Source organism: Primulina huaijiensis, chromosome 4 (genome assembly GCF_012295235.1).
Source record: "Primulina huaijiensis isolate GDHJ02 chromosome 4, ASM1229523v2, whole genome shotgun sequence".
NCBI classification, from domain to species: Eukaryota; Viridiplantae; Streptophyta; class Magnoliopsida; order Lamiales; family Gesneriaceae; genus Primulina; species Primulina huaijiensis.
In genome coordinates this window covers 23,484,127-23,507,780 of record NC_133309.1, presented here as the reverse complement: position 1 = coordinate 23,507,780, position 23,654 = coordinate 23,484,127, and the positions used below count along the sequence as shown (strand labels likewise).

General features: G+C 37.9%; 3 protein-coding genes across 5 annotated transcripts; 2 read left to right on the top strand and 1 right to left on the bottom strand.

The window, feature by feature from the left end:
• Positions 1-4,069: 4,069 nt before the first annotated feature.
• LOC140975545 (probable serine/threonine-protein kinase PBL3) lies at positions 4,070-7,401 on the top strand. Of its 2 annotated transcripts, none has more exons than XM_073439301.1 (5): positions 4,070-4,522; positions 5,205-5,340; positions 5,530-5,666; positions 5,752-5,875; positions 6,832-7,401. In XM_073439301.1, exons 1-5 carry the CDS (start codon positions 4,076-4,078, stop codon positions 7,161-7,163), a joined length of 1,176 nt encoding a protein of 391 aa, XP_073295402.1. In that variant the 5' UTR covers positions 4,070-4,075; the 3' UTR covers positions 7,164-7,401. The 2 variants fall into 2 exon arrangements, with proteins under 2 accessions (XP_073295402.1, XP_073295403.1); XM_073439302.1 differs by having other exon boundaries at positions 4,083-4,544.
• Positions 7,402-8,715: 1,314 nt separating this feature from the next.
• On the top strand, positions 8,716-10,740 carry LOC140975542 (uncharacterized). The gene is made up of 5 exons (XM_073439296.1): positions 8,716-9,064; positions 9,175-9,224; positions 9,547-9,670; positions 9,778-9,876; positions 9,982-10,740. The coding sequence occupies exons 1-5, from the start codon at positions 8,893-8,895 to the stop codon at positions 10,602-10,604; spliced, it is 1,068 nt and encodes a 355-aa protein (XP_073295397.1). The 5' UTR covers positions 8,716-8,892; the 3' UTR covers positions 10,605-10,740.
• An 88-nt stretch (positions 10,741-10,828) lies between these two features.
• LOC140975543 (vacuolar protein sorting-associated protein 29-like) lies at positions 10,829-13,821 on the bottom strand. Of its 2 annotated transcripts, none has more exons than XM_073439297.1 (4): positions 13,683-13,821; positions 12,973-13,168; positions 11,662-11,799; positions 10,829-11,304 (listed from the first exon to the last, which is right to left on the bottom strand). In XM_073439297.1, exons 2-4 carry the CDS (start codon positions 13,102-13,104, stop codon positions 11,017-11,019), a joined length of 558 nt encoding a protein of 185 aa, XP_073295398.1. In that variant the 5' UTR covers positions 13,105-13,168; positions 13,683-13,821; the 3' UTR covers positions 10,829-11,016. The 2 variants fall into 2 exon arrangements, with proteins under 2 accessions (XP_073295398.1, XP_073295399.1); XM_073439298.1 differs by having other exon boundaries at positions 13,758-13,782.
• Positions 13,822-23,654: the final 9,833 nt, after the last annotated feature.

The following is a 23,654-nucleotide window of genomic DNA, read 5'->3' as shown; positions in this document are numbered from 1 at the left end:
CTAAAACTACAATTTGACAACGGCAAGAAATAAGCAAAAATATAGGGCCAAAAAATTTAGACAACTTACTTGATCCATGGTTGTTGGATTTTTCCCCGAATATATATTTAGTGTAATGATATTTTATTTGAAACTTTATTGTAATATATATATATATATCCCATGCATACTCTACTGTCTNATATATATACACGCAAAGGAAGTATAGGAGCAGAACACGTATAAAAGACAGTAGAGTATGCATGGGAACTACAAGAGCAGAACACGTAAATATGGCATGAAAGCTGGTAACTAACTAAAATTGTCTGCTTAAAATATTTATGTCATTTTTTTGGCCATAAATTGTTGTGATCTTATCTGAATTTTATTTTAATTTATGATAAAACTAATCATTTAATTTAATCTATAGAATTCCTTAAATGTGATGGGTCACTTGATTTTCCACGAGACACTGCGGTCTTTCGATTTGCTGATAAAAGTCAGACGTGGGCTGCATGTTTGTGCAAACACGACTGTATATAATGAACTTCGCATTTAAGTCAAGTTACTATAGTTTTCTAATTTTAACATAAATAGAACAACTAAAACACTTTCCGTTGATCAGACATAAAGCAAGGACATAAACATTATATATTGGATCGATTTTATTTATATTGGCTTATATGTGAATAATTATGCATTTTGTGTTGTCGATTGAGTTAAGCCTAAAATAAAATGATCAACTTATGTTTACGGTTATTGAGTTTAATTTAATATATCTAATAGATTGTTGGACTTTAATGTGTAGAGACATAAGTGTAATTTCCGTTTTTTATGATGGACTAAAAAAAATTATCAGAAGATAATTATAGACATGATTTATATATGAGTCACGGTCCCCAAATCGCTCTTAATCATGTTCCATATTCTTTACCTCTATTATAGAAAATAGTTCAGAAGATAAACCAAATGATTTTCTCAAAGAAAAGAGCATATAGAATTTGAAGTTTTCAATCAAATTCTTAAGGATTTAACATGATATATTATGTGGTGTATAGATTTTCTCCAACATTAAGTTTTGCTCACTTCCTTTAGGATGTGATGTCCTCGTCGTGAATTAACTCATCAATTGACTGGCATCAGGCCTCGAAAAATGACTTCACAAGAGGTGGTTCACTTACATACGACGTTTTTACCATCATTTGACATAACAGTCGTTTCTGATATCATTTTATTATATCTCCGGCCAGAATCTAGCACAAACACAACCGCTTACAACGAGCTTTTCTTGCGACGATTCTTCCCTTTCTATTCTTGTTCTAACAAAAATTATCAATGCAAGTTATAATTAACTGCTCATACATCAATTGTCATTGCACTACGTCAGGAGTGTTCTTTTTTTGCCTCTTAAATAGGAAAATTAAAAAAATTCTTCAAGTAAATTAAGTTGTCATATTTTAATTTGTTTTTGATCCTCTAAATCGTCAAACTTGGTATTAGTCCATCAAGTTAGATTTTTTAAAAAAAATTTAACATTTTTCGCTCATTGTGTTGACATGAAACCGAGCACATCAGTAGTTTCCAAGGCCATATGATCATATCAATGTTCTATTTAACTCATCATTGTCCAAAACCGACACTGGCGAAAAATAACTTAAAGCGAAAAAAACCCGACTTATTGGATCAATACCAAATTTTAATGCCTTATAGAATCCAAACCCATTTTTTTTTTATTATATAATTTTCCATCTATTGTATTAAGATGAATTATGCCAATAGTTTTGTAAGAGGAGAACACGTCCACACAAGAAAATATTATCTTGTTAGAAAATTGTGGCTTTCTATGTATTATAAATTGGATTCGAGAGAAAAATAAACACTGCCCGGATTAAATAATTTCAAAGATTTGATTAAAGATTTTTACAAGTATTCTTCACCTAATTTTGACTAAAAATGAAGAAGAATAGGTTAAATGAATTTGGCCTTATTTTACTAATATAAGCAATTAACTGTGAAAATTAAACAGTAGAGACTGATCTGATTAATTTTGTGTTTGTCTTCTTCTTTCATGTAATATCCTATGTATCTTTTCATTTTACAAAAATTATACTTCCATATTTTTTAAGAGGAAATTTTACTTTTTTGTTCCTGTGAGTTACAAAATTTTCAATTTTGTCATATTATCAGTCAATTCAAGGCTTCTTAGTCCACTAACTTATGTTTCTCTCCAATTTTAGCCTTTTTCAACCAGAGTGAATGCTATGTTGCCAAGTCTGCAATTTTCGACATCACATCATCATTTTCTGACGTCACATACACCATCACTCCGATGAAAAAGGTCTAAAATCGAAAATAATGAAAATTAGTGGAGTAAAACTGTAAATTGATTAATAACATGATTAAATTAAAATATAAAATATGCAAGTTACATGACCAAAAATGTAATTTTATCTTTTAAGATGAATAATATGCATCCAAAATGTTCTTTTGTAGACATTTTTCTCAAAAACTTTACTCAATTTTATAAAAATAAATACTTTTGTATCCAAACTCTTATTTTTTTAAAACTTTTTAACCTTTTTGTTTATTGCAATATCATTTACACAACAATTCAGGTTTTTTTTTTGTTAACTTGAAAAAGAGTTTGTACCATTTGATTTCGAACCCGAAATCTCGTCACCAACATAAAATCTTGATGTCAGATATGTTATAAACCACGATATAAATTAGATACCAAAGTTTTCCATTCTAAATTTGAATATTTACTGTATTCCTTAACCTTTTTGCCTTTTATTATTCAAAATTTAAACGACCATTTCTGGAAAACACTAACTGTGGTTAGGAGTGAAATACGTTGAAAACCTAACAAACATTGACCGAATTTATTGAAATCTTTTTTTTTTCTTTTTCCCCTAGTAAAACGACTTATTCAAAATGAATATATATTTATTACTAACTTGACTGACATTATTGCCACTACCTTGATACTTCTTGAAATTTTACTTATATGTATTTTTCAAGGGCATTATTGTCTTATCGCTTCTCGGTCAATGGTCAAGATTTATACCTTATCACAATTGTCATCATTCTAGTCACTTTTTTAGCCAATAAAGTAGAATTTATTTAGCAAACTAAAGATATTTCGGGCAATTAGATAGGGCAACATTACCCAAAAAGCCCTTCAACTAAAAATAAAGGACAATTTTTTTAAATATTTAATTTAAAATAGGTTAATATAATTTTTAGAATCATCAAAGTTACTTAACATTATTAAATTCGTTATGGACAAATGACATTGTGTTTTGTGTAAGTTCAAACAATATATCGCTATATAGATATTTACAACTATTATATCGTGATATTTTTTTACTGTTATATCGCGAGATTTTGTATTCAATGTATTTTGAGATTTTGAAAAATTGAATTTTTGTATTGAATTTTATGTGTTGTGCAAATTTATGAACAACTAACATCACTCATTAATATAATTAGTCTTCCTTCCTAACCTTAGGTTTGATTCTCCTCATGACGTATTTCTCCTTCACACAATATTTTTGTTCCTCTTCTCCTCGCAAAAACAAAGATGGAGGAGAAGGTGAAAAAATGGTGGAAACTACGTCGAAAGATGTTGTTTTCTTGAATTTTTTCGGGTATTTTTTGCATAGTTCTAGAAAGGTTTTCGTTCTTAGAATGGGAAATTGCATTCGAAGGAATAAGGAAGTGGNATATATTGACCCAATTATTGATTTTGGAAAAAGATTGAAGCCATCATATTGTGAAATGTTGTTGTTTTTTTTTTTTGAATTTCCAAATCTTATTTCATAGTTTAAGGGAGTGTTATTTTCTTTTCACAGATTCTTGTGAGACGGTTTCATAGGTCAATTTTGTGAGACATGTCTTTTATTTGAGCCATTAATGACAAAGTATTACTTTTCATGCAAAAGATATTACTTTATATTGTAAATATGAACATTGTTGACTCATTTCACAGATAAAGATTTGTGATACCGTCTTACAAGAGACATATATATATGTGCGTATCATGTTAATTTCTTTTAAAAAATAAATAATTTTCTTAATTTATTTTTCAGTAAATATGGAGGATCAAACTCCCCAAAAGAGTCATCCATTGCCCACTCCGAATCTGCCCCACCAGCCTCACAACAAGAACCCTAAAGCTAGTTGTTCACAATTGCCAACACCCGACACTATTCCAAGACTTGAGAAACCTAGTTCCTCCTTAGCAACCCCGAATCCGGAGACAGCGATATTGGAACATGGGAAATCTAGTAAATTACCAATGCCGAGATCAGAGAGTGAGATATTATCGTCACCATATCTAAATGCCTTTAAGTTTAATGAACTTAAGAAAGCCACCTCGAATTTTTGCAAGGATAATTTGCTCGGCGAAGGAGGTTTCGGCCGTGTTTACAAAGGGTGGTTGGATGAGGAAACTTTCACCGCGGCAAGGCCTGGATCGGGCATGGAAGTCGCTATCAAGATGTCGATACCTCGAGGTTTCCAGGGTCATAAGGAGTGGTTGGTTAGTTTTGTTCCAATTCTTGGTAATTTTATTACATTAGTTTATTTTCTTATCCTAAAAAAGTTTATGTCACGTTAGCACTTTGATGAAAAAGTACTAAAAGTGAATTTTTTTTATTATCAAGATTTATATAATCAAAAGAAAAAATATGCAACTTGCAAGAATTTTTGCATTTTTCCACTTACAAAACATACTGTGGATAATATGTTCCTTGTATCTATCACATATATATTTTAGGAAAAGTTGCTTTTTTATGCTCTATATGTTTGTGTTTTCGCGATTTTGATTATCTATGTTGTTAAATTTCAGCTTTAGTCTACTAACTTTTATTTTCTTGGTAATTTTAGTCCTTTTCCGACGTGACGCTGACATGGCAATAATGTTTCGTTGACGTGTGAAGTACTACATCAACATTCCAATGAAAAAAAGATAAAATTCGAAGATATATTACTAGCTAAAATTAAAATTCGATAACAAAGAGGATTAAAATCGCAATGAAACAAACATATAAGACGGAAAATGCAAATTTTCATATATTTTAAGATGCAAATTAAAGTAAACTTGCATGGGCAGAATATCAATCTATTTAATTATGATTGTGTAAATAATGAGAGCAGTTAATATATAATCATCATTCATCCTTTCCCATTAATTTGTCCTCTTGTTTTCTTTTTTTGGGCAGTCAGAAGTGAACTATTTGGGTCGGCTTAGGCATCCAAATCTTGTAAAACTCATTGGATATTCATTAGAAGGCGAAGATCGAATTTTGGTTTACGAATTCATGCCCGGTGGCAGCTTGGAGAATCACTTATTCAAAAGTAAATAATTTAATCTTTATATTTATAATTCTTCTATAATAAAGATATTAGTTAGCCGTAATATAAAATTCCTGTCATAAACAAGAAATTAGCATAATCATTTCTTATAATAAAGATATTAGTTAGCCGTAATATAAAATTCCTGTCATAAACAAGAAATTAGCATAATCATTTCTTCTAATATTGCAGAAAATGCGCCACCTCTTTCCTGGGCAACAAGGATCAGGGTTGCTGCAGATGCAGCTCGAGGGCTGTGTTTTCTTCACGACTCCGAGTCACCAGTCATTTATCGCGATTTCAAAACATCAAACATTTTGTTAGATTCGGTGTGTTGTATTTGAATAACATTTTCTATTATATCCTTATTTCTTGTTTTAATTTATGTTAGAAGTGATCATTTTGTCTGTGTAGGAATTTCATGCAAAGATTTCAGACTTTGGGTTGGCAAAATCGGGTCCAACGGGATTTAATACTCATGTAACCACACAAGTGATGGGTACCGAAGGATATTGTGATCCAAAGTATCGAACCACAGGTATGTGTATAATCAAGCTTAAATTTAATTAAAATGACCTAAGCTCGATTTGAAACATGAATAATCTCAAGCTCGAACTCAAATGTTAGGTTTTGAGATTAAAACCCGAACTACGTAGTCATGTAATTTGGCATATATTTTGTTGGGTATAATAATTGTATTTACTGGTTAGAATAATCAAAACACAATGCTTGACTAGTTGTTCGATTTAAAAGTTTTGAGTTGCATCGTTACCATCAGCTATAGCTTTTGGTAAAGCGGCTAATACTCGGTCATATGTTCGATTCTTATTGATGGTAAGAAGTATAATTTATTATTAGGATGGAGATTTTCGGGTGCAATAATTGTCCATGCTGGTTAAAGCAATCGAAATGTGATGTTTGAGCTGTTTTACGGTTTAAAAGATTTAGGTTGCACTGTTACCATAATTATAATTTTTGGTAAAACGACAAACGCTCAGTCCTACGTATTTTCTTTGATTCTTTTAAGTAGTAGTCAAAATTGGGTATTTATCCTATAAGTTGTGATTTGATTGGCTTTTCTTCTATTTTGATTAGGTGATAATGTGACACTGGACATATAAATAATTCTGATGTCACGTAAGTATTTCAATGAAAAACGACTGAAAGCCAAAATCACAACTTACAAGTCAAAAACCAAATATTGATTATTTAAAAGATCAATACCTAAAATAGACCAACTTAAAAGACCGAATTTGATCATGTTCCCCCATATGGAAATGGCCTCCGTGCCTTAAATTTTGAATTATACTTGCAACATATTGATTGATATATGTAGTAAAGCTAATAACATTGGAAGCCTATCCATACTACTTGATTCGAATTGGCTTGAAATGTGTAATATACACACAAGCTGATAGGAATATCCTGCAGGAACCTCATAACAGCATATCTAGTAGCTAGACAAACTGAGACAAAGAGTTGTTTTCCTAACAGGTAAACTTACTGTCAAGTGTGACGTATACAGTTTCGGAGTTGTGTTGCTAGAGTTGCTCACAGGGCGTCATGCTATCGACGAAACAAAGTGTGACGAAGAGAAGAACCTGGTGCACTGGGTGAAGCTTCATGTACATGATAATGGTAAAGTATTCCGGATTATGGACACGAAGTTAGAAGGCCAATATCCCAAGAGAGGAGCCTATGTTGCTGCAAATCTTGCATTGTGTTGTGTAAATGTGGAGCCAAAATATAGGCCACCTATGACCGAAATCTTGGAAATTCTTGAAAATCTTCCATCACATAAACACCACAATAATGCATCTCCTTAAATAATCGAGATACTTAAAATTGTAAAAATTTATGGTATACCGAAATTTTGAGACTCCGAAGAAACTAACCATCTAATTAACAGAAACTCACCATCATTGTATATACATGTGTGTAATGTGTTTGAGGATGTTTTCTTGGCATGTGAAAATACAGAGAAATTTTTTAATTGTCTCAATATAGGGAAAAACATAGCCGGTTGTATTAGTTTTTGCTTTTGGTTGTCTTAAAAATTTTGAATTTTGCCAGCCTAATTTTTTTTTTTTTAAACTTGATGAACTATTATAATTATGATCTAAATAGTGTTTTTATCGATTTATTTTTAGATTTATTTCGGTGCCAATAGTTGATAAAGGGAGTCGATTTATATTTTGGCTCATATGCGTATATTATACGCTTGATATGTGTTTCGTAGAAAAATTAGAGAATAAATTAATTTTTCTAAAAAATATAAAATGAAAGTTATTAATTTTGAAATTGAATTGTAGGAAAGAAATATAAAGAAAATTGTGGTATATATAGAAAGTATTTTATGAATTATAACAAAAAGTTTTACTATCGTCGCGTCTGGGGCCCAGACCCGTGAATATGTAACAGCACAATGAATTCTTATAACAACTATTTTGTATCCGTATTCGGTTTACGAAAATTGTTAACCTAAGTTACTATAAGAGTATATTTTAAGTTTTTAAACTTTCATTTTCATCTAACGTGTGATAACGATATCACAAAAACCACGATTTGATGGGAATCGTGTTTATTAACAATCACGCACTTAAATTATCCCAAAGTTGTTATACGGAATATTACACGTCAATAAAATTTAAAATATTATGAACCAACACAACAAAAAAAAGAAATTTCCAGCTATTTTAAAGGAATTAACTAAAGCTGCTTGATAAAATTTATTTATAAATAATAGAAAAAATCTTATATGGCATGCCATTTTCAATTTGTATCTTGGTACCCAAAGTGAGAAGGGGAAAAAGGAAAAATAAAAAATACTTAGGCATTCTATAATAAATTTTTATAATTTTATTTTTTCAATGTTCTCTTTTTACCTTTAAGCTAACATCAACGGTTTTTTCAGACGTCCAAATTAACGACAGCCAGCATGAAAAAACCCTCGATGCCATACAAGCAATATTTTCTCCACACAAAAACTCTTGTGAAACGGTCTCACGGATCAATTTCGTGGGTCGAATATCTTATTTGGATCATCCATGAAAAAAGTTTGTGAAACGGTCTCACGGATCAATTTCGTGGGTCGAATATCTTATTTGGATCATCCATGAAAAAATATTACTTTTTATGCTAAGAGTATTACTTTTTATTATGAATATCGGCAGGGTTGACTCGTCTCACAGATAAAAATTCGTGAGATCGTCTCAGAAGAGACCTACGCTTTTCTCAACACCACATGAAATATGTTTTACTCATTAAATGGCCACTCTTATTCCAAGGCATAATTTTCTCCATTATCCACTTAATTAATTTCACACCCATAATTAATTTCTATTTCGTCAGGAGTTAAGCTGTATCCCTCTCTTGTTCTATAAAAAATCACTTATCCAAATCCCAATATCCCAACAGAAATATACATTTAATGCACCGCAAATCTTTTCTGATTCATCCTAATCCATTTGCTGATCATCCCATCCTCGCTTTCTATATATTGGAAGGGTCAGAAGATAATTCGTCGCATTTCTTTTTTACAAAATTTTCTTGAATATGGACAAAGAATTGTGTTGTTTCTTTGTGTTGATTTTGGGTTTTGCACTTGGAAACGTGTGCAAAGGTGGTGAAGAAATAGGGGTTTATGAGTTGGAAAAAGGTGATTTTTCAGTGAAGATCACCAACTACGGTGCCACTGTTCTATCTGTTATCGTGCCTGATCGGAATGGTGAGTAAAATTTGTTCATATTTTACATGGAAGAATGCTTTGTATGGTTTCGTTCGAAAAATATTTCTTGATTTGATATATAATTTGTGGGATCTTTTTCTTTTTTTCAGGGAAACTTGACGATGTTGTTTTGGGATTTGATTCTGTTGATGGATACAAGGTTAGTGTATTTATCATGTATTTCATGTGTAGACCAGACCGACCACCTAGGAATTGGAAAAAACCTCGTCCAGCTCCAAAAAAAAAAAACCTGAAATCTGACTTAAATATTCATAATATAAAAAGATCAAATGCTATCTTTGATATCATCTGATAGACACTCGAAAGATTCAATTAAGTTTAGATATTAATATATAACTAAGTTACTTGAGCCCTTTTATTTTCTGATGTGAATAATTATTTAGGAAAAAACTTTTTTATCTTCTGATTTTTCTTGGCTGTGATATTTGTTCTTGATGATTATGAAATTTTGCTTTTGACAGAATGATTCGACTTACTTTGGGGCTCTTGTTGGCCGTGTGGCTAACCGGATCGGAGGTGCTCAATTCACTTTAGATGGCAAACTCTACCAATTGCCTGCTAATGATCATGGAAACACACTCCATGGTAAGATAATTTCAGATTCAAATACCAAAGAAAGAATCATTAATCATTCATAAATTATGATTCCCTCAAAAAGGGTATATAATATTTCACGATTCCAATGTATATAGGTGGGACTAGAGGATTTAGCGACGTTGTGTGGACGGTGACCGAACATGTGAAACATAGCCACATTACTCTTACCTATGATAGCCACAATGATGAACAAGGTAGCAATGCATCAGTACTATCAGTTATAATTTATTTTCTATGCATCATAGTGAATATTCTCGTCTTAGTCTGGTAATCTTTTCTTATTTCCAATGTGACAACAGGATTTCCCGGAGATCTCTCTGTGATGGTGACGTACATGCTCATAGGAAGAAACAAGCTGGGTATAAAGATGCAAGCCAAGCCCCTAAACAAAGCTACACCAGTCAATCTTGCCTCCCACACATATTGGAATCTCGCGGGTCATGGCAGCGGAGACATACTTTCACACACCATCAAGCTTTACGCCTCCAGCATAACCCCCGTTGACGAAAAACTTATTCCCACAGGTAAAATCTCTCCTGTTAAAGACACCCCCTACGACTTTCTGGAACCCCGGACGATTGGTAGCAAGTTCAGTCAGCTGCCAGATGGGTATGACATCAACTACGTTCTGGACATTACCGGTGGAGGCAAGCATTTCACGAAGGTGGCCATGGTTTATGATGGAAAATCAGGGAGGAAAATGGAGCTGTGGACCGATAAGCCCGGAGTTCAGTTTTATACTAGCAACATGCTGCCGGAAACAGTAGGCAAAAATGGTGCGGTGTACAAGAAATATGCGGCATTTTGCCTGGAGACTCAAGGGTTCCCTGATTCTGTGAATCATCCGAATTTCCCTTCGCAGATTGTGAATCCAGGGGAGAAGTACAGACATGTTATGGTGTATAGGTTTACTGCACATTAGATAGAAATTTTGAGTCATGGGACTCTGTTTTATGTTCATTTTATTTTTCTAGCTTGAGAATGGTATTATTTATTTGTTAGTATTTTGTATTGAAGACTCCTCTTTTCGGTTCAAAAAATAAAGAGAGATTTCGTTTGTGTTTGATTGAAAATACAAGAGCTGTATTGAGTATCAACTTCTTGCAAGTGTTATCAGTATACATATAATGCTGCAAAACATCGAACTCGGCCAAGCTAATTCAATTCAACCATCATCATCAAATATCAACCAGCATCGTCCACAATTATATAACCACCATCAAATTAACAAAACTAACGCATTCAGGATGCAGCTAACACAAACTGAGTTGATTTCAGTCACTGTCATGAAAAGAGCTAAATCCATGGAAATAACTCGTCCGTTGAAACAGAGTTTAAGCTGCTGTCTTCTTGAAATCAATTTTGTCAACCTTCACCTCTCCATCAATAAGCTCATAAACATACACGACAACACGTAGACCATCAATATCCATGAGAACAAAGCTCGGGTTCACATCATAAGTGATGCTGCTGAAGGCGCCAGTAGCAGATCCAGGATTTATAACCACTCCTGCCTCATGCTTGTAAGCTGTGAACTGGTGTGTGTGGCCGGTTACGAGGATGTCAACATCCAGTTGCCTTTGGAGCATAGCCAATGAGTCGAGGTCCCCCCATGGAATAACCTTCAACACAATTTGCATGAGAAATAAGCTTATTAATGCTAAGGGAAATCTTTCAACAGTAGAGCCTGCTTTACGGTGTTTCTGTTTCATGACTCCAATAAGAATGTATTGGAATCAAGGATTTTGTACCCTCTTCTTTAAAAAAAAACTGATGTTGATATTCAATAGTTTTAAATCGAGGATATCAAGAAAATCATGCTAAAAAATTTGACTCAGTTTTAGCCGTAACATATGAAGCAGGTGAAAAGCAAAGAGATTAGCGGTACTCTTAGTATGAAAAGAGCAATCATGAATTTCTGCAGGTCTACAATCTTTGAGCGAATTGGAGCGTATAAAATCACAATAAAGGAACCACACCTGATGACCATGGCATACACCGAGCTTGAATTGACCTATGGTCAAGGTTTTATTCTCAGGATAACGTGGCTCCTCATCATATTCTCCTCGAGTGATGTGCAAGTCTGGACAAACAGTTTTCAAGTAGTCATGGACCTCCTGCAAAAACAGTTATATATGATGTATCTTCATATAATGCGAAAGTTACCCAAGTTCAGTGCAGATTACACATAAACAAACGATAAGAATAAACTGGTGAAATATGAAACTCTAAAAACAGACCAACTTAATATCCTGAGTCTGCACGAGTGCTAATAATGCTGAACTGTGTCATACATATTACTAACTCAACTCTCTCTTTTCTAGTGAAATGTTTTCCTCGGTTTTCTTGGGAGACAAAAAATGCTACCATATACAGTAGGTTTTCAAGTTTTATTAATCCTAGACTCCAATACATAAAAAAAGTTAATCACACCAAATTATGAACAAGTCACATTTGCTTCCAACGAGTAACATGTAATTCAACATAATTAACAGCCGATATTAGATCTCTCATCAAAGGGAAAAAGGATGAAACTTATTCTCATGTAACCCATAATTGTTTTTTTCTATGTTGTTGCACAAGACGAAGCGCATTTTAAGCAAATGAAACTGCTAATCAAACNCCCCCCCCCCCCCCCCCCCCCCCCCCCCCCCACACCCAACCCAGGAAAAAAAGACGAGCATATATATCTTAGTTACACTTGTGCTCAGATGACATTCTCAATCTTTTAGAGTATTAAGAGCACAAGTGACTTGCAAATTCTACCATTCCTCTTATTTATGAGCCTTTCCATTTAATATTTTCCAATTCTCCATGTTCTCCTGAAAGCAGAGTACCATTGGCAAAACAGTCGTACCATCATTCTATTTATTAATTGCCCATTGAGAAAAAGTAAATTTCTAGGAACAAAAAGCCAAAAGTAGCAATTTAAAAGAATATTGACACCAAATCCGAGAACTTCAACCACACCTAAATCTAATTTAAAACCACATAAAACTTGTTTATAAGCAATAACTTCTGGTTCACAATATACTAATATACAAATCTCAGTTATATACACAAAATGCTAACTATTTCCTCATAACAGAACAGGCTTTACTTTCAGTTCTACATTTTTATATGTCAACTCTAGCATTATAGATTCCATACAAAATTATCAAGTTACTTTGAAAAGCCGTACCAAAGAACACTAGTTCAAACATTTACCTACAACAGTATAATGACACATAAACTAAGCATAGATCACAATGAATCAAGAAAACTAATCAATCCATCACAGATATACTTACTTTGCTACATAAGTTGCCCGTGCAAATTACATGTTGGATATTTCCTGGAACAAACATGGATTTGAACTTTGCAGGCAGATCAAGCGCCCTGTGTGGTTTGTGCAAATCACCCAATGCTAGTACAAGGACCATCTCTAACTCCTTGAATTATGAAAACTCTGCCTTATTCCTCCAAAAAATTTGCACAGCACAGAATCTGAGAAACGCCCAAAAACCAAAGCAGATGCTTGATACAAAGAAAAGAAGTTGACTTTCCACGTACTACAAACAACCCACATCTCCCTTTCAAAATACGTCCCGTCCCGTCCCGTCCCGTCCAAACACACATTTCTTAAAGAATCACACGTCATTTCAATTGGCAAGTGCAATTCACATATGCACGTAAACAGAAGATCCGAACCGACTAAACATGCATAAATTACGAGTAGATTAACAGGATCGATCTTGGTAATTGATTCAAAGCATAACTCAGAATCTGAACTGCCCCAGAGAAAAATAAAACATAGCCACCAGAACAATATTATGCAACAAAATCACGCATACTAATCTTCCAGACATCTGATGATCAGCATTCAAGAATAGCTCAGATAACAAAAAAAAAAAACCCAAATTCTGAAATTCCCACATGAAGCACAAACAGTTTCCGAAAAATTCAAGAAAATCATGGATTTTCTAAGCTATTAAATTGCTTCTCGTAGACGCGATCTAACCTGAAGTTATCTTTTCCGTATTACATGAGACTTGAACCCGCGGAGACGCTCTTCAGCAGAGTGACGCGATCTAACCTGAAATTATCTTTTTTCGTATTACTTTAAAATTTAAAATCGCCATTCAACCGATCAAAATTGGGTTTTTCTGTTAAAAAAAAAATATTGTGAAAATCAACCACTTCTGCAAATTATATTATACTACATATTATTGATTAGGCTAAGAACATACTAAACATAACTAAAATTCACTTTATATTAGCTAATGGGCTCGGCCCATTATCTCTGTTCTACCGGCATGGAAGGCGCGCAACGGTCATATTTTCTGCCAGTTGGAAAATCTTACAAAACAATCCCGATTTGCGATTCTCATCCTCATAATCATATTCGTGGGTTTCCAAATTTCTTCAAGCGCAGAAATATAATCCTCGGATTTTTCCCATCAATTCTTGAAACAAAAGACTCCATTCATTAATGTTTCGATCAATTCTCGAATCCAATTATCGTCTCGATTCTTGAAAACAATCTAGATTATTTTGTGTTGCTTTTTCTGCGCATCAATGAGACTAACTCGAAGAAGAAGACTCTCACGGGCGTCGCAAGATCGAGATAAAGAAAATAGAGGGCAGAAAGAACTTGCAAGTGACGTTCATGAAGCGCCGAAAGGGTATGTTCGGAAAAGCAGGGAACCGGCCGCTCTTTGCGGCTCGGGGATTGCGAACCTCGTGCAATCGCCAGCCAATAATATTTCCTCATTCGGGTATCCTTCGGCTGAAAGCGCGGGTACTTACTTTAACTACGGTCCATCAGAGGGAAACATCACAGACATGAAGAATGGCTATTTCCAGGCCGTGGAGATATTGGAAGAGAAGAAAAGGATTGAATCTGCGACTAAAGAATTAGCCACCGGAGACGATGGAATGTTCTGGTGGGATGAAGAGATTGAGGGCATGAAACTGCAGGAATTGGAGGAGTACGGCGAAACATTGGAAAAGCTATGGAGAGAATGACGGTCAAAGAGATGAGGTGACCAAAGATTCAGAGAAACAGTTGGCTTTGGATTCAGTCTCCGTCGGGTTTCCATGTCAGAATATGGTGCTTAATCTTGATGTTTTTCAAGACCAAATCGATTATTTCATGGTAATTATTGATTTTTTTTCTTAATCAAACCTTTGAAGTTGATTACTTTAATGGGATTTTTCCGTTACATTTGTTGTAATGAATTTGCAGAAGATATAAGTGGAACACGATGCACGATAAGAGGAGATTGTTGGAGATGTTTGGCATTTTGATGATGATCTTTGGGGCTGAAAAACGAGGTAAGTGTTTTGAATAAATTGTAATGATACCCCTAAAATCATCATATCTAGACGGATCCAAACCCATATCAAATTGGCCCTAGTCCTATAAGAGTCAGACTCCATTATTGGGCAAGAGACCGGCTACAGAGCCCAACCATATAGTTAGAAGTTCGAACCCATAGGACTGAGCCTATGAATCCCCAATGGGGCAGATCTCCCCAACCTCGCCTACTAGAGGCCCGAGCCCAGTCAGGGCCCAGGAATTCCGAGCCCTAACATGGTTAGAGAATCTAAATACATTTTCCTTAATAGATAAGGGGTCCCGATAAATATGAGATTCGATCAAATCTAATCAAGATAAGGCTCCTAGCCGCGATCATGTAGTCCCGTTGGTGGAGGTCTCTCATCTCATGTAGGATTCTATAAATGCCAAGTATTGGTCATGTTTTTAACAAAATCATATTCTCTTGCTCACTTAGTATTAATATATCTATCTTAAGTTTGCTCTCCGAACTGGCTTAAGCATTGGAAAGGTCACGTCGAAAAATTCTTCGGCGCCCCCTAACCCTATTTCTCTTTTTGCAAAGCCCAGCGTACCGAACTGATCCACTCAACTGCGAAGATTTGAAGACCCTCTCTCTGAACTGAACTCGAGGTAAAATTTTGGTATCTTCAATTGGAATCGTATGTGGGAAATTGAAGAAAAAAAATAAGATGGTGAATAATGAAGACGGTTCAGCACTGTGGTCATTGAAGTGTCGGACCTATTGATAATTGCATTCGTTCAAGGCTCACGATGGAGGATTTCCTGAAATCATTAATAAAAAGCCAGCAAATACTTATGATGAACTATAGGCCCGGACAGACAAGTACGTTATTCTTGAAGAAGTCAGCGGAAGGATCCAACAAACAACCCTGCAGTTCGAAAATGTTGCATTCCTCCACATTTACCCGGACCCCATCAAGTGTCGAGTCTTCCTTACAAATCTAATAGGATTGGCCCAGCAGTGATTCAACCTGCTTCGGCCCGATGACATCAAGACTTTTCATGATTTTGTAGGAGCACGAGAGCTTACGAGCATACATACAACGGTTTAGCGCCGTGTTCATTGAAGTGTCATCTGCCACGTCCGACTTATTGATAAGTGCATTCGTACAGGGGCTCACTTTTGAAGATTTCCTGAAACCATTAATAAAAAGCCAGCAAATACTTATGATGAACTACAGGCCCAAACATGCAAGTACATTATTCTTGAAGAAGTCCAGCTCACTCGAGCTCATCAGCGGAAGGATTCAACAATCAACCCCAGAGGACCAACGATCACAGTTCGAAAACGTTGCACTCCTCCTCCAGTACCCGGACCCCATCAAGTGTCGAGTCTTTCTTATAACTCTAATAGGATCAGAACAGCAGTGGTTCAACCTACTTCGGCCCGGTGACATCAAGACTTCTCAGTATTTTGTAGGAGCACGAGAGCTTACGAGCATACATACAACGGTTCAGCATTGTGGTGATGAAGTGCCATCTGACACGTCCGGACAGACAAGTATGTTATTCTTGAAGAAGTCCAGCTCACCCGAACACATCAGCAGACGAATCCCACAAACAAACCCAGAGAACCACCGATCGCGGTGCAAAAATGTTGCACTCCTCCGCCAGTAACCGGACCCCATCAAGTGTCGAGTCTACCTTACAACTCTAATAGGATTGGCCCAGCAGTGGTTCAACCTGCTTCGGCCCGGTGACATCAAGACTTTTCAGGATTTTGCAGGAGCACGAGAGCTTACGAGCATACATACAACGGTTTAGCGCCGTGGTCATTGAAGTGCCATCTGCCACGTCCGACCTATTGATAAGTTCATTCGTTCTAAGGCTCACTTTTGAGGATTTCTTGAAATAATTAATAAAACTTAGCAAATACTTATGATGAACTACAGTCCCGGACTGACAAGTACGTTATTTTTGAAGAAGTCCATCTCGCTCGAGCTCATCAGCGGAAGGATCCGACCAACAGCCCAGAGGACCACCGATCGCGGTTCAAAAATGTTGCACTCCTACACCAGTACCTGGACCCCGTCAAGTGTCTAGTCTTCCTTACAACTCTAATAGGATCAGCACAACAGTGCTTCAACCTGTTTCGGCCCGGTGACATCAAGACTTTTCATTATTTTGCAGGAGCACGAGATCTTAGGAGCATACATACAACGGTTCAGCGCTGTGCTCGTGAAGTGCCATCTGCTACGTCCGACCTAATAATAAGTGCATTCGTTCAGGGCTCAATATGGAGGAGCACGAGAGCTTACGAGCATACATACAACGATTGAGCGATGTGGTCATTGAAGTGTCATCTGCCACGTCTGAACTATTGATAAGTGCATTCTTTCAAAGACTCACTTTTGAGGATTTCTTGAAATCATTAATAAAAAGCCAGCAAACACTTATGATGAATTACAAGCCCGGACTAACAAGTACGTTATTTTTGAAGAAGTCCAGCTCGCTCGAGCTCATCAGTGGAAGGATCCAACCAACAGCCCCAGAGGACCACAGATTGCGGTTCGTAAATCTTGCACTCCTCTACCAGTACCCAGACCCCGTCGAGTGTCGAGTCTTCCTTACAACTCTAATAAGATCACCACAGCAGTGGTTCAACCTGCTTCGGCCTCGTAACATCAAGACTTTTCAGTACTTTGTAGGAGCACGATAGCTTTCGAGCATACATACAACGGTTCAGCGTTGTGGTCATGAAGTGCCATCTGCCACGTCCGACCTATTGATAAGTGCATTCGTTCATGGCTCACTATGGAGTATTTCCTGAAATCATTAATAAAATGCCAGCATGTACTTATGATGAACTACATGCACGGACAGACAAGTACATTATTGTTGGAGAAGTCCAGTGCGCCCGAGCTCCTCAGCGGAAGGATCCAACAAACAACCCCAGAGGACCACCGATCGCGGTTCAAAAATGTTTCACTCCTCCACCAGTACCCGGACTCCATCAAATGTCGAGCCTGCCTTACAACTCTAATAGGATTGGCCCAGCAGTTGTTCAACCTGCTTCGACCCGGTGACATCAAGACTTTTTAGGATTTTTCAGGAGCACGAGAGCTTACGAGCATACATACAACTGTTTAGCGCCGTGGTCATTGAAGTGCCATCTGCCACGTACGACCAATTGATAAGTGCCATCTGCCACGTACGACTATTCGTTCAGGGGCTCACTTTTGAGGATTTCCTGAAATCATTAATAAAAGCCAGCAAATACTTATGATGAACTACAGTCCCAGACTGACAAGTACGTTATATTTGAAGAAGTCCATCTCGCTCGAGCTCATCAGCGGAAGGATCCAACCAACAGCCCAGAGGACCACCGATCGCAGTTCGAAAATGTTGCACTCCTACACCAGTACCTGGACCCCGTCAATTGTCGAGTTTTCCTTACAACTCTAATAGGATCAGCACAACAGTGCTTCAACCTGCTTCGGCCCGGTGACATCAAGACTTTTCATTATTTTGCAGGAGCACGAGATCTTTCGAGCATACATACAACAGTTCAGCACTGTGGTCGTGAAGTGCCATCTGCCACGTCCGACCTATTGATAAGTGCATTCGTTCAGGGCTCACTATGGTGGATTTCATAAAATCAGTAATAAAAAGCCAGCATATACTTATGATGAACTACATGCCCGGATAGACAAGTACGTTATTCTTAAAGAAGTCGAGCTCGCTCGAGCTCATCTGCGGAAGGATCCAACAAACAACTCCAGAGGACCACCGATCGCGGTTTGAAAATGTTGCACTCCTCCACCAGTACCTGGACCCCGTCAAGTTTAGTCTTCCTAACAACTCTAATAGGATTAGCACAGCAGTGGTTCAACCTGCTTCGGCTAGGTGACATCAAGACTTTTTCAGTATTTTACAGGAGCACGAGAGCTTACGAGCATACATACAACGGTTTAGCGCTGTGGTCATTGAAGTGTCATCTGCCACGTCCGAACTATTGATAAATGCATTCTTTCAGAGGCTCACTTTTGATGATTTCCTGAAATCTTTAATAAAAAGCTAGCAAATACTTATGATGAACTACAAGCCTGGACTGACAAGTACGTTATTCTTGAAGAAGTCCATCTCGCTCGAGCTCATCAGTGGAAGGATCCAACCAACAGGCCCAGAGGACCACCGATTGCGGTTCGTAAATGTTGCACTCCTCCACCAGTACCCGAACCCCGTCAAGCGTCGAGTCTTCTGTACAACTCTAATAAGATCAGCACAGCAGTGGTTTAACCTGCTTCGGCCCGGTGACATTAAGACTTTTCAGTATTTTGCAGGAGCACGAGAGCTTATGAGCATACATACAACGGTTCTGCGTTGTGGTCATTAAGTGCCATCTACTACGTCCGACCTATTGATAAGTGCATTCGTTCAAGGCTCACTATGGAGGATTTTCGGAAATCATTAATAAAATGCCAACATGTACTTATGATGAACTACATGCCCGGACAGACTAGTACGTTATTCTTGAAGAAGTCCAGCGCGCCCGAGCTCATCAGCGGAAGGATCCAACAAACAACCCCAGAGGACCACCGATCGCGGTTCGAAAATGTTGCACTCTTCCACCAGTACCCGGACCCCATCAAGTGTCGAGCCTGCTTTACAACTCTAATAGGATTGGCCCAGCAGTTGTTCAACCTGCTTCGACCTGGTGACATCAAGACATTTTAGGATTTAGCATGAGCACGAGAACTTACGAGCATACGTACAACGGTTTAGTGCTGTGGTCATTGAAGTGCCATCTGCCACGTACTACCTATTGATAAGTGCCATCTGTCACGTACGACCTATTCGTTCAGGGGCTCACTTTTGAGGATTTCCTGAAATCATTAATAAAATCAAGCAAATACTTATGATGAACTTCAATCCCGGACTGACAAGTACGTTATTTTTGAAGAAGTCCATCTCACTCGAGCACAAGAGCTGTAGGATCCAACCAACAGCCCCAGAGGACCATCGATCGTGGTTCAAAAATGTTGCATTCCTCCACAGTACCTGGACCCCGTCAAGTGTCGAGTCTTCCTTACAAGTGTAATAGGATCAGCACAGCAGCGGTTCAACTTGCTTCGGCCTGGTGACATCAAGATTTTTCAGTATTTTGCAGGAGCACGAGAGCTTACGAGCATACATACAACGGTTCAGCGTTGTGGTCGTGAAGTGCCATATGTCATGTCCGACCTATTGATATGTGCATTCGCTCAGGGCTCACTATGGAGGATTTCCTAAAATCATTAATAAAAAGCCAACATATACTTATGATGAACTACATGCCCGGACAGACAAGTACGTTATTCTTGAAGAAGTTCAGCTCGGCCGAGCTCATCAGCGGAAGGATCCAACAAACAAACCTACAGGACCACCGATCGTGGTTCAAAAATGTTGCAATCCTCCACAGTACCTGGACCCCGTCAAGTGACGAGTCTTCCTTACAACTGTAATAGGATAAGCACAGCAGCGGTTCAACCTGATTCGGCCCGGTGACATCAAGACTTTTCAGTATTTTGTAGGAGCTCGAGAGCTTAAGAGCATGCATACAACGGTTCAGCGTTGTGGTCATGAAGTGCCATCCGTCACGTCCGCCTATTGATAAGTGCATTCGTTCAAGGCTCACTATGGAGGATTTTCTAAAATCAGTAATAAAAAGCCAACATATACTTGTGATGAACTACATGCCCGGATAGACTGGTACGTTATTCTTGAAAAGTTCAGCTCGCCCGAGCTCATCAGCAGAAGGATCCAACAAACAAACCTAGAGGATCACCGATTGCGGTTCGAAAATGTTGCACTCCTCCACCAGTACCCGAACCCCATCAAGTGTCTTGTCTGCCTTACAACTCTAATAAGATTGGCCCAATAGTGGTTCAACATGCTTCGGCCCAGTGACATCAAGACTTTTCAGGATTTTTCAGGAGCACGAGAGCTTACGAGCATACAAACAACGGTTTAGCGCCATTGTCATTGATGTGCCATCTGCCACGTCCGACCTATTGATAAGTTCATTCGTTCAGGGACTCACTTTTGAGGATTTCCTGAAATCATTAATAAAAAGCTAGCAAATACTTATGATGAAGTACAAGCTCGGACTGATAAGTACGTTTTTCTTGAAGAAGTCCAGCTCGCTCGAGCTCATCAGCAGATGGATCCAACCAACAACCCCAGAGGACCACCGATTGCGGTTTGAAAATGTTGCCCTCCTCCACCAGTACCCGGACCCCGTCAAGTGTTGAGTCTTCTTTACAACTCTAATAAGATCAGCATAGCAGTGGTTCAACCTGCTTTGGCCCAGTGACATCAAGACTTTTCAGTATTTTGCAGGAGCACGAGAGCTTACGAGCATACATACAACGGTTCAGCGCTGTGGTCATGAAGAGCCATCTACCAAGTCCGACCTATTGATAAGTGCATTCGTTCAAGGCTCAATATGGAGGATTTCCTGAAATCATTAATAAAAAGCCAGCATGTACTTATTATGATAAACTACATGCCCGGACATACAAGTACGTTATTCTTGAAGAAGTCCAACTCGCCCGAGCTCATCAGCGGAAGGATCCAACAAACATCCCCAGAGGACCACCGATCGCGGTTTGAAAATGTTGCACTCCTCCACAGTACTCAGACCCCATCAAGTGTCGAGCCCGCCTTACAACTCTAATAAGATTGGCCCAGCAGTGGTTCAACCTGCTTCGACCCGGTGACATCAAGACTTTTCAGGATTTTACAAGAGCACGAGAGCTTACGAGCATACATACAATAGTTTAGCGCCGTGGTCATTGAAGTGCCATCTGCCACGTCCGACCTATTGATAAGTGCATTCGTTCAGGGGCTCACTTTTGAGAATTTATTGAAATCATTAATAAAAAGCCAGCAAATACTTATAATGAACTACGGGCCCGAACTGACAAGTACGTTAGTTTTGAAGAAGTCCAGCTCGACCGAGCTCATCAGCGGAAGGATCCAACCAACAGCCCAAAAGACCACCGATCGCGGTTCGAAAATGTTGCACTCCTCCACAGTACCCGGATCCCGTCAAGTGTCGAGTCTTCCTTACAACTCTAATAGGATCAGCACAGCAGTGCTTCAACCTGCTTCGGCCCGGTGACATCAAGACTTTTCAGAATTTTGTAGGTGAACGAGAGCTTACGATCATAAATACAACAATTCAACATTGTGGTCATTGAAGTGCCCTCAGGCAGGTCAGACCTATTGATAAGTGTTTTCGTTCAGAAGCTCACTATTGAGGATTTAATGAAATCGTTAATAAAAAGCCAACAAATACTTATGATGAACTATAGGCCCGGATTGACAACTATGTTATTCTTGAAGAAGTCCAGCTCGCCCGAGCTCATCAGCCGAAGGATCCAACAAACGGCCCAGAGGATCACCGATAGCGGTTCGAAAATGTTGCACTCCTCCAACAGTACCCGGATCCCATCAAGTGTCGAGTCTGTCTTACAATTCTAATAGGATTGGCCGAGTAGTGGTTCAACCTGCTTCAGCCCGGGTGACATCAAGAGTTTTCAGGATTTTACAGGAGAACGAGAGCTTACGATCATACATACAACGGTTCAGCGTTGTGGTCATTGAAGTGCCATCAGCCACGTCAGATCTATTGATAAGTGCTATCGTTCAGGGGCCTCACTATTGAGGATTTCATGAAATCATTAATAAAAAGCCAACAGATACTTATGATGAACTATAGGCCCGAGGCATGCTTAACGGACCGGTTCGGGCCTGAACCGACCCGGAACCTGTCCGATAAGCCCGGAACCGGATCCGGTATGTGAGAACCGGACCCGAAACCAAACACAATCCATTAATTTGTGGGTTGAATCGGTTCAGTATTTTCGGAACCGGTTCAACTGGTTCCGGATCCGGTTCCAAACCGGTTCCGGGACGTATCCGGAACCGACCCGGAACCGACAATCGATTTTTAAAAAAAAAAAAAGAAAAAAGGCATTTGGGCCAACGGCTGCAATTGCAGTCGTTGGTCCAAGGCTGCACATTTGCAGCAGCCAACATTTCAGTAGCCGTTTTTCAACGGCTACTGAAATGGTTTAAATTTTTTTTTTTAAATTTGGCCCCCAATTTTGGGGGTCAAATTGCAAATATATATTTATTTTTTAACCCTCAAAATCACCTATAAATACAAGTCATTTTTCATATTTCACATATCAATTTTCTCTCAACTTCTCATTTCTCTACAATCAATATATTTTTTTGCTATCATTTCTCCAAATATATTCAATAATTGTGTTATAATTTTATCTATAATCCATATTATTTTTATTGTTATTTATTTAATATTTCGCAATTTACTCATACAAATATTCGAATTTCAATGTCATCGTCTTCAAACCGTCGTGGTGGTCGTGACGAATACGCTCCCGATTTTGGTGAACATTTTGGCTACATCCCCGACTTTGATGAAGTTGAATCTGGTCACGAGGATGAAGAAGCCATGGAACTCCCCAACAAAGATGTAGGGACGCCATCGTCTACTCGAGCAAGCAACACAATGTCAACGAGCACGACGACAGCCCGTGCAAAGCGAAGCAAAGTTTGGGATCACTTTGATATTGAACAACAAGGTACGAATAACTCTTTTGCCGTTTGTAAAATTTG

Bases quoted from the DNA above. Each gene is read 5' to 3' on its own strand.
- LOC140975545 (XM_073439301.1), top strand. From the start codon at position 4,076: ATGGAGGATCAAACTCCCCAAAAGAGTCATCCATTGCCCACTCCGAAT. The intron at 4,523-5,204 runs GTTAGTTTTGTT...TTTTTTGGGCAG, and splicing joins AGGGTCATAAGGAGTGGTTG to TCAGAAGTGAACTATTTGGG. The intron at 5,876-6,831 runs GTATGTGTATAA...TTTTCCTAACAG, and splicing joins TCCAAAGTATCGAACCACAG to GTAAACTTACTGTCAAGTGT.
- LOC140975542 (XM_073439296.1), top strand. From the start codon at position 8,893: ATGGACAAAGAATTGTGTTGTTTCTTTGTGTTGATTTTGGGTTTTGCA. The intron at 9,065-9,174 runs GTGAGTAAAATT...TCTTTTTTTCAG, and splicing joins TATCGTGCCTGATCGGAATG to GGAAACTTGACGATGTTGTT. The intron at 9,671-9,777 runs GTAAGATAATTT...CAATGTATATAG, and splicing joins TCATGGAAACACACTCCATG to GTGGGACTAGAGGATTTAGC.
- LOC140975543 (XM_073439297.1), bottom strand. From the start codon at position 13,104: ATGGTCCTTGTACTAGCATTGGGTGATTTGCACAAACCACACAGGGCG. The intron at 11,800-12,972 runs GTAAGTATATCT...CTGTTTTTGCAG, and splicing joins CGGGCAACTTATGTAGCAAA to GAGGTCCATGACTACTTGAA. The intron at 11,305-11,661 runs GTGTGGTTCCTT...ATTGTGTTGAAG, and splicing joins GTGTATGCCATGGTCATCAG to GTTATTCCATGGGGGGACCT.